At 40.7% G+C, this 16947-nt stretch overlaps 1 protein-coding gene across 1 annotated transcript; it reads right to left on the reverse strand.

The window, feature by feature from the left end:
• Positions 1-4119: 4119 nt before the first annotated feature.
• On the reverse strand, positions 4120-16665 carry Eqtn (equatorin). Its single transcript, XM_032901875.1, is given in 10 exon segments — positions 4120-7143; positions 7146-7175; positions 7178-7251; positions 8161-8314; positions 11595-11654; positions 12699-12743; positions 13343-13405; positions 14837-14923; positions 15977-16132; positions 16348-16665. Coding segments are annotated over 10 exon segments (957 nt in total). The 5' UTR covers positions 16424-16665; the 3' UTR covers positions 4120-6931.
• Between the last annotated feature and the right edge of the window lie 282 nt (positions 16666-16947).

The following is a 16947-nucleotide window of genomic DNA, read 5'->3' on the forward strand; positions in this document are numbered from 1 at the left end:
AGCTGCACATCTGCTACATCTGTATAGGGAGACCTAGGTCCAGCCAGTTCTTTGCTTGGTGGTTCGGTCTCTGAGAGCTCCGAGAATACAGGCTGATTCTGTTGGTCGAGTCCCGAGCTCCATCCACTCTGGCTGTGGTCTCTGCATCTGTCAGAGTCAGCTTCTGGGTGGAGCCTCTTAGAGGACAGCCATGCTAGGTTCCTGTCTGCAAGCATAATGGAGTATCATTAATAGTGTCAGGGACTGGTGCTTGCCCACAGGATGGGTCTCAAGTTTGGCCAGTTATTGGTTGGCCATTTTCTCAGTTTCTGCTACATCCCCTGTCCCTGCATTTCTTGTAGTCAGTACACATTTTTGTTTGAAAGTTTTGAGGGTGGGTTGATATCTCTATTGTTCCACTAGAGTTCCTGCTGGCTACGGGGGCCGGCCTCTTCAGGCTCCATGTTCCCAATGCTGTGAGTCACAGCTAAGGTCACTCCCACTGATTCTTGGGCACCTCCCTTCAGTGCTTCTCATTCATTCGAGTTTCCTCTTTTGAAAATTCCGTTGAGATCTGTACCCCACTTTTAATTCATGATGGTTGTACTCATGATGGTAAGTTTTTTGAGTCTTATGCATATTTTTGTGTTAGTCCTCTATTGAATATATAATTAGTAAGTGTCTATAATTAGTAAAAATGGGAATTTTGTAGTCTGCCACTTTGCCATTGCAGACACTTTTTAAGTTCATGAGGACCCACTTATTGTTGATCTGAGTTCCTGTGCTAACAGTGTTCATAAAGTCTTTTCCTGTGTCAATAAGTTCAAGACTATTCTCCACTCTCTCCTTCAAAGGAACAAGTCTTTTCTATCGTTTCCTCTGGATGGCAATGAAGCCACCAATGACACACAAACACAAAATCCTGCTGGCTACAGAGGCCGGCCAGACATAGCACCACAGGGTGACAACTGAAAGGTGACTGTGTCCCCTTATCTAACCTTCACTGGAAGTGCAAATGTTAGAATAATTTTTAGAAAGTGGCTACTCTTCATTATGTCCGAATGGTCATCCCGAAGGCCAGTAGCTCCTGACTTGGGGGAAACCTGTGGCTTTGACTGGGTAAGTGAATTTAAAATTCTGAGTCTTCAAATAATAAAGGTGGGCATTAGTAATTTGTGGTGAAAAATTCAACAGTGTCAATAAAGCTGTTTTCAGTGACAATGGCAGATAGTGGAAAATGGCTCCGTAGGAATGTGATCATTTACTTCCCACGTCTGCCCCCTGGTGGATGATGAGGTCCTAAGCACAAAGGAAAGCTGAAATGTATGTGGCCTTTTACCACAGAGATAAGCAACTAAAGGACACACATCTGTTTTGGGAGTCTGTGAAGTTCCTTTTTGGTCAAGAAATGCTTTTTCAACATGACAAATCTCTTTAAGCTCTAGCTGAGTGGCAAAAAAGCAATTATTCCACTTTAGCCTTCCTACCCGCCTTAACAGTACGGTTGAGTATGTGTTAAAATCCAAGCCTCATTTACAAACTAAACTGTTGAAGATAACATTTTTAGATATAAACTACTTACTTGATTACCAACCAGTGGCAACTGGACACTTCAAATAGATGATCGACTCACAGAACTGCACACAGCCTCCCCCAGCAAAACAGTTCCTTCGTCTACAACAAAATACCATGTAAAACGTCAGGCTCACTGTTCTGTGGTACGTCTCTCTTGAGATTCTGACCAAAACAATTCATATTTTCAGAACACTTCAGACTTCAAATAAAGGCCATTTCCACCCACCACTCAAATCTCAGAATTAGCAAACAAAATTCCTAAGCATGTGGATTTATAATCCTGAGAAAAACTGTCCAGTGTACCCAAGAATTGAAGTTCAGGCTGGGTCACAATACCCAGGGCAGCACCTCCTGTTTTGTTTTGTTTTATTTTATTTTGTTTTGTTTTGTTTTGTTTACTAGAATAATCATGTCCTTCTCCTCCTTCCAAAGATCCATTTTTCCTTTATTATTTACGTAACTAACATGAGATGTGGTCTAATTATGCTCTTAGAACTCTGAATTTACTTTAGATAATCTGCAGGGTTTGGCAATACACATGCATCCTTTTTACATCATAAGCTTCCCTGGATCAACAGCCTTCAACTTGCTGACCATATTCTATTAAGAAATCTACTGAAATCCAAAACAATATACTGGAAAGGTAGCTGCTTTAAAAAGGAGGAAGGAGAAATCAGACGATGCGAGCAATCACAGAATCTAAATGTAACATCTGGGTTTTACATTCTCTTTAAATGAGCTTGGCTATTCAGCCAGAAATACATGTTGGCATAAATTGAGTTTACTGGCTGCTGAAATTTGGAAAGCATTGTTAAACAGGACCACGAGAGACAAGAGTCTACCCATTCTGCAGCTTAAACGTTACCACTTCACCAGAAGCTGTGTTTAAATAAACAGTTTCAGCTATTGCAAGGGTTGTGAGTTAAGACAGCAAGCACTTTCTCAGCCCAGTTTTACTTAACCCAGGGTTCTGAGGTGCCGGACACATAATGGTAACTAAAGATCAACCTGAGACAATCTGGGCTTGTCAGAACCTTGTGGGAGTTTGTGAAAAACAGAAGCAAGCTTGATTAAGAAGAATTATACAAAAGTGAGAAATTGAGGAAAAGCGAGAAAATTAAGGAAAAATAAAATGAGAGAGAGAGAGAGAGAGAGAGAGAGAGAGAGAGAGAGAGAGATCCATCATCCAGGAAAGGGGGGAAAAAAGCTATAGAATTCCTTTGTTACAACTTTTATGTCCATGACAGAAATTTGACCAAGGCTGAGGTGAGCTCTATTAAGATTGGTTCATTCTTTGGGCTAAGATGGGCCAGAGCCAATAGGACATGTCTTTCTGGTCCAACCAAGGAGATGATCATATTCTGTTCATGAGATGCTGGCCCTGTTATGGACAGTTGAAGCCCCACAATGACCACTTCTGACGCCATCTTTGCTGGATTTGTAGCTTGATAGTATGGATCCCTTGGTTGGCATCATAACCCTCTGACCTTTGCTGGTGTCTCTGGCGTTGCTAATTACACTAAGCGCTCTTTGTTCCCACATTTACATGACAAGCACGTGGCTTTACTGTGGAAAGAGAGTTAATCATCAGTCAACAAAATGTAACTATAGATTTTCTTGGTTACCCCACATTTCGCTCTTTGGAGTGGTCTGAGGTGGTCTCTTCTGCAGAAGCCTCTCATTAGAAACCTTCCTGACTGGCCACTTAAGCTGTCACCATCAGCTGCATTAGAAGCAAGAAAAAAAGGGCATAGAATCTGTGCATGTCTTTCAATGGCTTTGGGGACTTGGGAGGGTGGGTGGGGAGGGAAGGGTGCTGTCTTTCCACCCAGGCTTTTGCCTTCTCATCTACTGAGGTCCCTCACTCGTGTGCTTCAGTATTCCAAATATTCCCAAGCTAAACCTTAATCTTCCTTTTAACCCCAGCCTTGCTGTGGTATGTCAACAATTTGAGTTTTCACCATGGGTATTTCTTCTCTTCCCACCCACAGGGGGATAGCTCCTGCATCAGAACCACCTTCGTTCTCCCTGGCTAGGAAACATCTACTTTTGATTGGTAATTGCTTTACAAGGCAACAGAGTATTTGCAAGTCTCAATGTCCAGGTACAACTGTCAACAGAGTCCCCACCTCCCCTCCCCTCCCCAGAGCACAGAAAATTCCTTATGATGATTTCACATGTGAGACAGTTGGGGACATCACCTTCTCACGTTTCTGTTGCTCAAGCCTCCCGAGCACCTTTCTCCAGCCTCACCAGTTCCTGCCACAGCCTTTCCCAATAGCCCCTGTGCCCTGCATTGTTGTAACCGTAGTGAAAACCAGGCAGATGCTTGGTTTTACTTGCCCTGAAGGACTGCATCAGCATACACACAATCCTAAACATCACTAGGTAAGCTCTGTCAGCCAGGACTTATGGAACTGCAAGACCACCCCAAAAGCACACAACAACCTCCCTCCCCCTTCCATGAAAGATCCCCAGCATTTCATGTTAGGCATACCTCAGGACTTGATGCAGGAAGGAACAGGAGAACAAGGCTGGCTCTTAGGGTAATGCTAGGCAGACTTCCTGGTTTGATTCCGAGGTCTCAGGCAAGTTCTCTCACCTACCTCAGCCAGTCTGTAAGAACTGGCCCACAGTACAAGCAGAAGGAAACTGAGCAGAAGTGATTACTATGCAACCCAAGCTATCGCAAGGCAGAACTTAAAGCAGTTCTTGAAGGCTGGGTGAGTGGCGTACGAGGAAGCACTGAGGAGACCTGGGTGCTTTAGAATGGGGAGATACCTGTCAGCTGCTGGAGAAAAGCAAGCCAGGTTCTGTGGAACCTGCTCGGGAAAGGCAGGTTAATGGACAGCTTAGAGGATTAGCAGGAGACAAGGGTACATGGTCTGTGTGCTGTCATCTCATTTCTACAGTAGAGCAGGAAAGACTGTCCAACATCCTTCATGTACCTCTACCCAGCTTCCTCAAACATCCCTACTGACTGTCCTTTCTAAATATCTATCAGTTTTGTCAGGAGTCTGGAAAGCCAGGTGGTGTTTTGTTTTTTGATTTGTTTGTTTTACTGTTGGTTTTGTTTTTGTGCTGCTGGAGATTAAACCCAGGGCCTTGTGCGTGCCAGACCTGGGTTCTATAACTGGGCAACATACTGGAATAACTTTCAAAACCTAGTTAACATGTCACTTTTGCCCATTTTAGTAATACTAGAGTCATTAAACTTCCTTATAACGCTTTGTTTTACAACTAGAAACATTTTGATTTGAAAGTGGACTTTTCCACTGTTTTCAAACAAGAAAATTCCTCACACCTCTAAGGATGGGGGAGGGACAGAGGGGAAAACGAGGCACTATTAGTGGCCTTAGTGATAACCTCCTGCCATCTTCTCACAAGGCCTTCCACACTGGGAGACTCAACTGAACTCCTTAGTGCCTTGCTACATTCAAGCGCCAGCAGCCATTTGAGCTCACTGACCCCTCACCCGCCTTCATGGCTTGAGGTGCCAGTACACAGGCTTGAATCCAGCCCTAGAACTGTCAGAAAGACCTGAGAAATGGCAAAAGGAACTGGCAGAGGGTAGCAAATGCTCAGGGCGACCCACGGTGCCTCAGAAACTGTCCACTATTGGGCAGGATCAGGACAAAGTGAACGCCTGCCCTGTAATCGAGTTTCTCTCATGGGTAGAGGCTTATGTAGTCCACAGCTACTCAAAGGTGGAACTTCATTGCCCTCTCAACCAATGGTGAGTGAAACAGAGTCTGGAGAGAAAAGAGCACCTAAAGGACTCTCGAAGTGGTGGGGAAAGAGAAGTGACTCTAGGCTCCACAGGGAAGAAGAAACATCTTGCTAAGCCAAAGACAGTAAAAAGAACTTCTCATGAGATGAAATAACACTGCGAAAGCTAATGTCCTCTGGACTTCCTTGTCCCTAAGGGCCTTTGACCTTTTGTGGATCATAGCCACACTCAAGCAACTCAGGTAAGGCATGGCTCTGGCTCACCTGAGATTCCATGGGTTTGTATCCCAGGCTGGCCTCAGACTCCCTATGTAATTAAAGATAAACTTCTGATCCTCCTGTCCCTCCTTCCCCGGTGTGGGCACTGCAGGTGTGTACCGCTAATGCCCAGATTTATTTGGTACTGAGGACAGAAACTGGGGCCTTCTGCATGCTACAGAAGCATCCTACTAAGGACATCCACAGCCCACGAGATTCCATAACTTGGTTTGTGAAATAAATGCGTCTTTCATGGCATAGTGTAACTCAGTGTGATGCAAAGTGTCCGGCAGCCAGTAAATGGAGGCCTGTTGGCATCTGCTCTGGGTCTTTTCTACATCCACATACCTACAAATAAATGACCAGATGCCTGCCCTAGGATGGTTCCACTTAAGGACACGGTATCTCTATTTCATAAATTGAAATATCCTTTGTATAGATAGCTTCTATAGTTTTTAATAAAGTCAGACTTTGAAGTGTCTTCCCAGTTACAGCACAGTGATCCTGGGTGCATGTGACTGGTGGGAGAGAGAGCTGTAAACAATAACAACTCCCTCTCTAGGAAATTACCCGCTGAAAGGACCTCTTCTGTGATTTACTGGCACAACATGTTATCCCCAAAGATTACAAGTATTTTAGAAATGGAGGAACTCTTTAATTCACTATCATGTTTGTATGGGCACATACACCCATGCCACAGTATACCTGGAGATGTCAGGACAAGCAGGAATTGAGTCCCGGTTTGCTCATTCCATGGGTTCCAGGGATCTAACTCAGGTTGTCAGGCTTCTATATGGCAAGCACTTTCTAGCTGAGCTATCTTGCTGGCCATGTTTTTCCGCCTGACCAGTAAGAGCAGCTGCATAGCCTCAAAACAACTCAAGAATGCTAGCAGTATTCATTGCTGGCTTAGTTTTATCTCTTGTTGGTACCACTGTTTAGCTAATGAAACATAAGCCAGACTTTTTTTTAACTTTGGTGTAGACAGCAGTAAAGTAGTCAGGCACATGTAAAGGTAAAGATGTAAATGCCCTCATTTAAAGATGAGTCTTAGTGTGAGGTTTTATTGCTCTAAGCGTGGGTGGATCGGTAGCTCCAAGGTGGTCTTGAGCATACTCAGCTAGGGTTCTATCAGTGAGGTACCTCCAGCCACGAAGACCTGTCATAGTCTCTAGACTATCTGATGAGCTTATTTGACAAGTTTCCCTTAAATTATTTCCTTGTACATTTTCTTTTAAATAACTTTTATAACATAATAACTGTGATAGTTTTTATTGAATGTCCTTAGGAAGTCAGAAAATGTGGATGTTTCTGAAATGTGCAGTATCAAAAGGAGAACATTTATGTGACAAACACAGGTCTGTTTTTATAACCAAAGAATTAAAGTTATTTACTCAGAGATTCTTTCTTCCGTGATTTCAGCCTGATTCACTGTGTTACTCTCAATGATGACCACCTTACCCGACTCCTCAGGAGGAAGAAAGCTTGACTCTTCGGTTAAGACTGTTTGATTAGAACCTGCAGAAAAATCCATAGATTTAGATTTTGAACTTCTTATGCTGGATTGTTTCATCTCTGAAGAAGGGTGGCCCCAAAATGTGCGCTCTCTGCACTTTTGGAAAAAGATGTATCTGACCTTCTGATGGATGGAAGTAAGAGAGAGTTGCCAGCTCTGGGTTGACGGAGTATTGGCTCTCACAAGTTTTGTCGCTAAAAAGAGAACACACACCAAGAGTGGTCTTTAGTTACATAGACTTACGACTGAAATCAGAAGTCAAGACAGAAATGGATTATGTCCAATGTATTAATGCAAATGGTATGGCTTTTCTTTCATTATAGCTATATTGTACTTAATCCTTGTGTGAATGAACCAGCAATATCTGGTGTAGGCAGCCTATATCAAACTGCAATATTAGAATTTAAAAGCCAATAATAAAAGTTGCCTTAATTAATACATGCTTAAAAAGAAACACAAAGGGAAGCTGAATTAGGGAGAGTAAATATTTAACTTTATAGGTTTAATGGATCAAAGAAATACATCATCAAATCACCCCAGTCACTACAGCAATATTAATGATAATTGTGAACATTAAAAAGCAGTCATGTGGGGTTATTTAAAGTAATCTATGATGGTGTACAAAAAACGTTGTAAAGAGATCAATCAGGCCCTCAGGCTCAAATGGAATTTAATATTTTTATAAGAAAAGACAAATGATTATTTAAGATAAATGTCTAGACCTCAAGGCATAAAATTGCAGATTTTCTGTCTGTTTCAAGGTCTTAAGCAAGGCTACCAAAAATTTTTAAATATTAAATCCCAAGCAAATGATTTACTTAGAAGAGAATAAATAACCTTTGTGTTCCAGGGCTATTTTGCAGGGATACAGAGGGAGGAAGCATTCTCTAGCTTCTATATCCTTCCTAATGAACTATGTGTGTATTCAAAACAGTGAGATAGTCCCTGAGACAGAGCCCACGTTCCTAATGCTTAGAGGAAGTGGATTCAAGCTGACTGTCTTACACATTACTGAGGGGAAAACATATTCCTATCAATACACACAAGACAGGAAGAAGAGGCCATGGACTAGTTCTGAAGACCACAGAGGCCAGTAGGCTTACCGTAGGTGTCTCAATTTGTACAGTGTGGCAAAACAGAATATCAAGAGGGGAATTAAGAGAATAAGTGTCATCAGTGAGATTCCCAGCATTAACTTGAGCTTGATTTCCTCTAGCTCTGACAGCTGGTCTTCATTGGTAGAATTTAAATCAGAGGCTGGAGGAAAGAAAGAACACAATGAGAAACTGAGCATCGTGGGAGCTTTCCTTGAGGAATAAGGAACACAGTGTATCAGCAGTAATCACAGCCCACTCTTCCCATGCCAGACCATGGCTAAGCAAAGGCCACAAACACACTTTCTCTTTCTTTCTTCATAACAGTCTTGGAATAGCTGTGCCTAACTCCATTTTATAGACTCATAAAAGTATGCAATCTTCTACTAATCAAAATAGGGTTTTAAACCCAAGTATTCATAACGAATTTTTTTTATGTAGCTTCTTTTCCTGGCTTTACTGGAGACCACTTTAAATAACTGATCATCTCAAAAGAGATTGTTAGAACAATTTACAAGATACTGGTTCTTCAGGGAGGACAGGTGTATGCCTTGCTGTTGGCATGCACTGGTTATTCTTTGGAACTCAAAGTGTGTAGTGTTGGTGGTTTCCTCTTTAAAGCTTAAGAGATAAGTTTGCCATTTTATTAACAGGGACAAACTCGGTGTGCTTGGTATTGCAAAAAAAAAATAGAAATGACATTTTAAGGTTCCTGAAATGGGTTTAATTACAGAATCACGCCTGGCTCCAGAAACATTCTGGATCTGATAAAATCCGAAGAAACTGCTTTTCTGTCAGATGTTGGACCTTCTTGAGAATATGTCTGACTTAAAATATATTTAATGCTGAAGCTTTTCTTCTCACAGCTCCATGCCTGCTCACAGTGTTGCAGGCATTTTCACTACTTTCTAGGTCATATTTAGGTAATAGGCAACTGTAAAGACACGTCCCCATGTCAATGTTCTCTGACTTTTGAACACTTTAATGACTGTACCTGTGACACAACCCAGCAGTAGAGTTCTTGCTAGCATCTTTGAAAGCCTAGGTTCAGTCTCTATTCCCAACCAACCAAACGAAAAATTTATTTTCCAAGTAGAATGAAACATGGACAGCTGTGAATGATTATCTGATTTTGAGACCCATTTGGGAACATTTGAGCAGATTATATTAAAATGAACTATCCCCCTTAAATACACCTATAGTTCCTATGGTGGTTTGAATAGGTATGATGCCCGCAGATTCATGTGTTTCAATGCTTGGTCACAGGGAGTGACATTATTAGGAGGTATGGCCTTGTTGGAGGAAGTGTGTCACTGTGAGGGCAGGCTTTGAGGTCTCCTGTGCTCAAGCTCTGCTCAGTGTAGAATCAGAGCCCATCCTGGCTGCCTGCAGAAGGCCATCCCCTTCTGCTGCCTTTGGGTCAGGATAGACAACTTTCAGCTCCTTCAGCACCATGCTGAATCCTGTTATCCTTCCTACCATGATGATAATAGACTGAACCTCTAAAACTGTAAGCCAGCCTCAATTAAATATTGTCCTTTCTTTGTAAGACTTGCCATGGTCATGGTGTCGGGTGGGGTGGGAAGGACCTGATTATTCTGGAATTCCCTAAGTAGAACAGGCTGATGATGGCCTTGAACTTCCAGAGAACTGCCTGCCTCTGCTTCCCTAGTGCTAGGATTAAGATGCTACAACATCTTTGTAAGTGGGTTCATTCATGCTGTTACCTCAAAAGATCTTCTAGCTGCTGCTCTGACCCCCACACCCACCAAATCGTGCCACATTCCCCACCTGAGAGAGACAGAGGCTGAATTACAGAAAACTGCTGTGACTTTGTATTTCTTACTGAGTTCTCCTCTAAGCCCAAGCCGGCCCCGTCTTCTAATATCTAGGCCCACGACAGCCTTTAACAGAAACTTTACCCTCCTTTTTAAAGTCTTTCTCTGTGCCGTCTGTGCCAGGAGCCATAGAGGGTAAGCCAGACTAGGTGGTGGTATAAAATGTCTTGTCTACCACACAGTAAACAAAGGTCAGAAACTGCTTTTGTTCTCTGATCTGAAGGAAGCGGATAGAACTGAAGGGTCGAGCCCTTCAGAGCAACTCATAGCTGCCTATGGTCATGAAGCTGTATCCTTCTTACATTCCAAGAACTGAAGGATCTTTGTCTCTTAAGGTCCATCCTATCATGGGTGCCTATGGTCCATGATGCTGTCTCTCCTAACTGCTTTTACTTTAGGCCTAGGAATGTGGTTGCCTAGAACTCTCCTAACGAAGTACACCTGAAGGGTAGTTTGCGCTGGTCTCCCTGTCCTGCAAATCTTTTACTCTTCCTAACACAGTATATTTATCAAAGAGAAGGCTTTAGAATATCTAACCACTGAAAGTTACAGAATCTGGGCTGGCCTTTGCTTTATGCCCCAATTTCTTCATAAAATGGACATGATGGAAGAACGCTTATAATGCAGCTAAAGCACCAGAATACCCAAGAGTGTGTCAATGTATATCAGAACACGTGATATATAGTGTGTGTCAGTATATATCAGTGCACCCGATATATAATGTGCCCTCAGCAAATGGTAGGAATCCATTCCACGTTCAGCTGCTTAAGGCCAAACATCCAGAGATGACATGTCTCTAAGGTATCCATCATTTGTCATCCCTGCTTTGTCATTTGGTCAGTGGCTTGTCACCATTCCATTTTCTTCAAATAACTCAAGGCAAAAGCTACTTTTCTTAAATAAGTCATTACAGAACTGGGCAAACAGATTTTAGATATGCCATCAACGTATGTTGTTTTCAATTATTTATTTGTAGGGCAAAGGGTTTGAAGAAAATTAAAACATTGCCTTTTAATACAACTTTCCATCTAAACTAGGAGTTTAGTTCGAGGTACCCATATCTGGAGGTGCACAACTATCTGTAACTCCACTTCCAAGGGATCTGATGCCCTCTTCTGTTCTCCATAGGTACATACATACATTTGTGTGTACACACACACAAACACACACACATACACACACACCTTAAAACTCTAAAGAAAAGCCCATTTTAAAAGACCATTATATATATTATACACATATATACTTTATTTTGTATATTCTATAGATTTAAAATATGTATTTAAAAGACCATTATATACAATACCTACATACATGTACACACACACACACATACATATAAAACATATATTCACTCACATATCAATCTGTTTCAACATTGTATGTTAGAACACTGGAAGATAGTAGTAACCATTGATAAAGGGGTAATAAGAATACTTGAGAGGTAAATTTGTCTAATGTAGTCAATGTCCTCTCTGACGTGGCATTAGCGTCAATTACACTCTTCCATACACTACCCTTTGCTATGAGAAGTTGTTTCACAATGCAGCCACTAAAATCCAGGTGACATTTATGTATCTATTAATTAAAGTACTTTGTTCTTACCTGGAATTGCTTGATAAAATAGATCTTTATCATCCATGCTCACTGCTGTTTCATTTATAGCTGTTAAAACAATATGCTGATATTATGATAAGTAACATCCACGTATTAAAATGTTTGCATGTGTATAAAGCTATTCATTTTAGTGTTGTTTTGTAAAGTGGACATCTCTATAACTCATGTTGAAACAGAGCTTATCTAATGTGTGTGTGTATTTTCCATTGGGTCCATCATACTATTAAGGACATTAACAAACTATTTAATACTATGCTTAGGGGACAGTTCAAGTTATGACCATACCTGCACGGAAACTAAAAATATTTGAAGCTGTCTCAATACTGACAAATGACCTTGAAAGATTCTACAAATGCTGACTTTGTGGTAACAAAGAGATCTCAGTGAGTAGAAAATCCTGAATGTAAATACAAAACACACAAATAATGGTGGTCCAGTGAACGTTGTATTTCATTTTTATAATGTGTCTGCAATATATTACGTATGGTAACGTGTACCTCTGTATCTCCAGAGAATATATACATGCATGGGTTGATCTGTGCATTGTACTGTGCATGTATATTTATGCTGTACACATTCCTTTCATGCACAAACATGCACTGACACTTTTCACTTGTGTGTGCATCTCTGTGTTTATGCACATGCTGCTCCAAACATGGAGGAGCTGCACTGGGCAAAAACCTGGTTTCAGTGCTGAGCCATGAACTCAGTTGGGTGACTTTTTTCAATCTGGACTCATCTGTTTCTGTAGTCAAAGCTAGAAAATAAGAAGATCATGATAGTTACCTGCAACACAATGAAAGACAGGAAAACCAACTTCCCTATACCAGCTAGTGTCCTCTTGTTTTTAAGGTACACTCTACACTGCAACGGTTGCAGGAGGACATACTTCTGGGTGCAGAAGACTCAGAAACTGCAACTTTTATCATTTCTCCGAGTACAACATTTGCTATTACAAGGGGCAGTAAACACACGTCTGTTGATTATTGTTCAAAATTAGTCACATCTTATATAAAATGTTATAAATGCCTTCTTATAGAAACTATTAGAAAATCAAAACATTTCCCCAGTTACCTCACTACATTAATTTACCTTTCGCTAACATTGTCCAGAATGCAGGCACATTGGGGGTTGAGCCTGTTCAAAAGAGATAACAGGGGTAATGGATGAGAATCTATTGTCCCCAACTAATTTCACACTCACTCAAAAACCTACGAGAGTCACCCTGGATTGTATGGCTTCCCAAATATTTCATTAGGAACAGTGACCTTGGCAAGGAAAAAAAAAAACCAGCAATTTTGAGTTTGTAACCTCCCATCCCCAAGACCCTCCCTCAAATAATCCTAGGAAATATTAGTCATTGTGACCAGAGATACATTTATTCCTTAGTCAAGTAGAGATAAGTACGTTGCCATAAAAAATGTGAAAATATGCCCCAGATGCTTATCTGAGCTAAATCCAAACCTTTATAAATGTATTTTGTAAATTTACATGTCTATTTATAAATATTTTTAAAACTTCCATAATGTTCACTTCCCATTGCTTGTCAGGTGCCTTTGAAAATAGACTCTTACGTATTTGCCACTTAAAAGATTCCAGGTGGTTCTAAACAACAGCAGCATGGGCTCTTTGGCCATGCTGCTCACTCACGCCATGTGCAAAGGAGTGCAAGCTAATGGCATGAGCCATATGATAGTATACTCCAGATAGCAAGTACAGTGTAGTAGTCGTAATACTTTTACGAGAGGTTTCACTACGTTTATCTTCTTCTCCACTGGCAGTTGCTTTGCTGGATTTATCTAGGAAAAGGGAGAAAGCATTTTTAAGCATATTTAAAATACTGACCAGTTGTCCAGACAAGGAGAGAACAAAGGAAAGAGAATGACTTTTCTTTTTTTGAATCAGAAATGAAGAAGAGGAAGAAAGGCCTTGGAGATTGGAGAGTTATGTTTTTGGGATGTCTGAAGTGGGTTGGTTTGTCTGCACTCTATGACGGAGAGGAAAAGCATGGAACTTAGGCCTTAGAGGTAATGGAGAGCTGTTGGGTAAGATGCTTGGCTTCGGTGGGCTCGGTAGGCAGGCCTCAGTGTAAGCCTCAGTCTATGAGGCATCCTTGCAGAATTGCCTGGATGAGAGTATTTGGGCTGTACTGGTTAACTTAGACAAATAGTAACACATGTTCCAAATGGGGTGCCATCTCTCTATAAGAAGATTTCTTTGGAGGGACACAATTTACAGAGCTTGCAGATCCATCACAGGTATCCTGTTAATGAGGAAGAGTAGAAAAGGGGTCCTATTTCTGAAATAATTGATTCTGACAGGACTCAAAACAAAAGACTAATCCCAGCTACAATACAACCATTAATTCCTACTAAGGAGAACACCACCCAATTGTCTCCATTTACCTTATAGAGACTATGCTCAAGCAATTTATCAATGAAAGCTATCCTGGAGAGCTCTGTTTATCTGATGGACCTGTGCTTTTGGAATATTCTACATGTAGAAGGCACTTCAACTCTTCTTGACAATCCTCTAGATGTGGAGATGGAATCTAGGGTCTTGGGTTTTCTTCCTTGGGTACTGTGCTTCTCAGTAACTGATAGCATTGGGAATTTGAAGTGTCTGGGATGTGTAAGAGTCAGTTAACTGGATCTTATTCCACACAACTCAAGAGGTCTGATCTACATAAGCAAGATACCCCTGGTGAATTAACTAAGTTTGTCCTAAAGGTGTGAGTGCCACAGGCTTGGAATTGCTAAATACTCCATTATTGTCAAGTAAATTTGTTAGTAATTAGGCATGAATGAGTCTGCCCCAGTATTGATATTCTGCCCCATAGCCAGAAAAAGGCCACTTTTTGCTCTTCAAAATATAAAAGTATAAAAGAGAAAAAACCCCCACAAATACGGGTTTAAGAAAGGTGAGTAATAGCCTGGAATACTAAATTTGGTCAATGTTTCCTTCCATGCAAACTGAAAAACAGAAGTTTTAGAAAAGAGAAACTCTGTCTGCCTTCTGGAATAGTCACTGTAAGGGGCATAGAGTTTCACAAAAAGTTGCAGTAGAAAAGGTGTGTGTGGGGGTGGGGGGCGGGGAGATGACAGAACTCTGCTGGCTTCCAGAAGAAGAACTGTAGAGGTGAAGCCTTGGGCTTCCCCTGCTTCCCCTGGGGCTGTTCTGGAACCCTAAGGTCTTGGTGTGTGCAGCGCTGAAGTGCATTCAGTACTTACAGTCCTTCATAGTAAACTTCAGGTCCGTTGTGGCTGTCACAGACACTTCAGTTTTCGTGCCTTTTGAATCTGGTGTAGTGAACACATCTACAAAGAAAATCCCAAGTTTTTAGCAACCAGTAAATCACTTCTTACATTTTTTCCTTCGTAGTAGTTCTTTAACTTTAACTGACTAAAGAAATAATAATTACAAACAAAAAGCGCGAGACATTTTTCTTCTTCAAAGGAAGTAGAGCAAGGGGTCAAAATTCATGAGGAAAAAAAGTCAAACCAATTTTCTTAGGACACATAACCATGAGAAACAATTGCTGTGGAAATTCATAGGAAATAGGTATGTATATGATGCCAAAGATCTATTTTTAGAAGAGCAATTCTGTCACTAAGTTTTAACCTCTATGTCTTGGAAAATGAGACAGGATTGGAGAAAGGTTGCTGAAAATATTAAATGAAATCAGATTAGAGTATAGCATGCTTTTAATTGGCTTTGTCCAAAGTCATTGCACAAGAGGGAAATCTGCCTACAGAAACAGGGAGTCCATACCAGGAAGAGCGTGGGGCACAGATTAAGCTGATGCCCCCACAATCGCCAGAATACCTTGGCCACCAGCCACTGGAGGAAACAAGGAAGAGTTCCCAACCTTTGGTTTGGATGGAGCCCTTCCTTGTCTGGTTCTTTGATCTTGGATTTCCAGCCTCTAGAAGTGTAGGAAAATAGTTTTTGATTGTCTTGATCCTTTTAATTTGTGGAATTTTGTTTCAGCAGCCTTCAAAACAGATTCACACCTCAAACTAAAGTTTTGGCTAACTCGCCCTGGAATTAGATCAGATGTCACTCAAGTGAGTCTGAGTGACAGTGCTATGTTGAACTATGGTTAGGGGAAACTGACAAAGACAGCCTTGTTCCATTTCATAATGCCCCATGAAGAGTTGTAGGAAGCAAGGCTTTCAACGTTACATGCTGACACGTCTACAAAGTCAATCCGGAATTCAAAACTGGAAAGCAAAGGATGATGGGAGTTTCCAAGGCAGCATGAAGACAAAACAAACTAAAACCAAAGAAAAACAGAGACAAACCAGACCAGCGCCATTATCTTTTTGCATCAGCTTTTGATGATGTATGGTATTTACTTTGAAACTTACATTGCTTTATGTCTTTATAGTAATTGCCAGTTTTCTCATTGGCAGGAGTATCATCTCCATTATCTTCTAATTTTTGGAAAATAACAGAATTCTCTTCTGTATTATTTTCTTCCTCATCATAATACTGATCATCTGAAATCGTCACACCAGGATCCTCTAGAAAGGAAACAGGATACACCAATGAACAGAAGGTTTTCGTTTTCTTTCCTGCTCCCTCCCACTGAAATTTTTCACAGTTAGAGACTGATATTTTAAAAGTTAAATTATATTAGACCTCCAACTTTCAATCATCATGCAGAGAATTTCCATATTCTGACTTTGTATCTTTGAGGGTCATCCTTCTGACTGACTAATTTCGAGCATTCACTTACGTTCCACAGTGGGCTGTAGACTGAAAATGTTCGGGAGGAAAACCCCAGATAAAAAGAACAACAGTATAAAATCCATTGGGAAATTGGTGTGATTTATCCAGCAATCTACTGTCTCCTCAGGACTTTCTTCTTGTGGCCCAGAAGGTCCTAAGACTCAATAGGACATTATGACATCACTGTTCTTGGGAAACAGAACGCCAGGGAAATGCCCAGAGCTTTGTGACTCCATTTTATGGTTCATTTCAATTTTTTTGTTATGATGTTTTTAGTTTTTTAAAAAGAAACTTTAAATTTTTTTCTGGGAAAGACGATACGTGTATTTTCATGAAATAATGTTAGTTATTAGTTCATGATTTATAAAAATATCTTGTTGATAATAACATAAAAACTTAAGGAATATGGGAGTTTTGTTTTTAATGGCATGCTTTACATAGCTGCAGTCTGTTAAAAACAAAACAACAACAATAAAACAAATGAAGCAAAACAAAGTGAAAATCTAGTCAAAGAAAGCAAAATTCAAGTTCTGGTTCATAAACTATTTGTAATAAAATAATAAAGTTCTGTAATAAAACTTTTATGAAACATCTTTTAAATTTTAAG

The sequence above is a fragment of the Rattus rattus genome, chromosome 1 (genome assembly GCF_011064425.1).
Source record: "Rattus rattus isolate New Zealand chromosome 1, Rrattus_CSIRO_v1, whole genome shotgun sequence".
Lineage (NCBI taxonomy): Eukaryota > Metazoa > Chordata > Mammalia > Rodentia > Muridae > Rattus > Rattus rattus.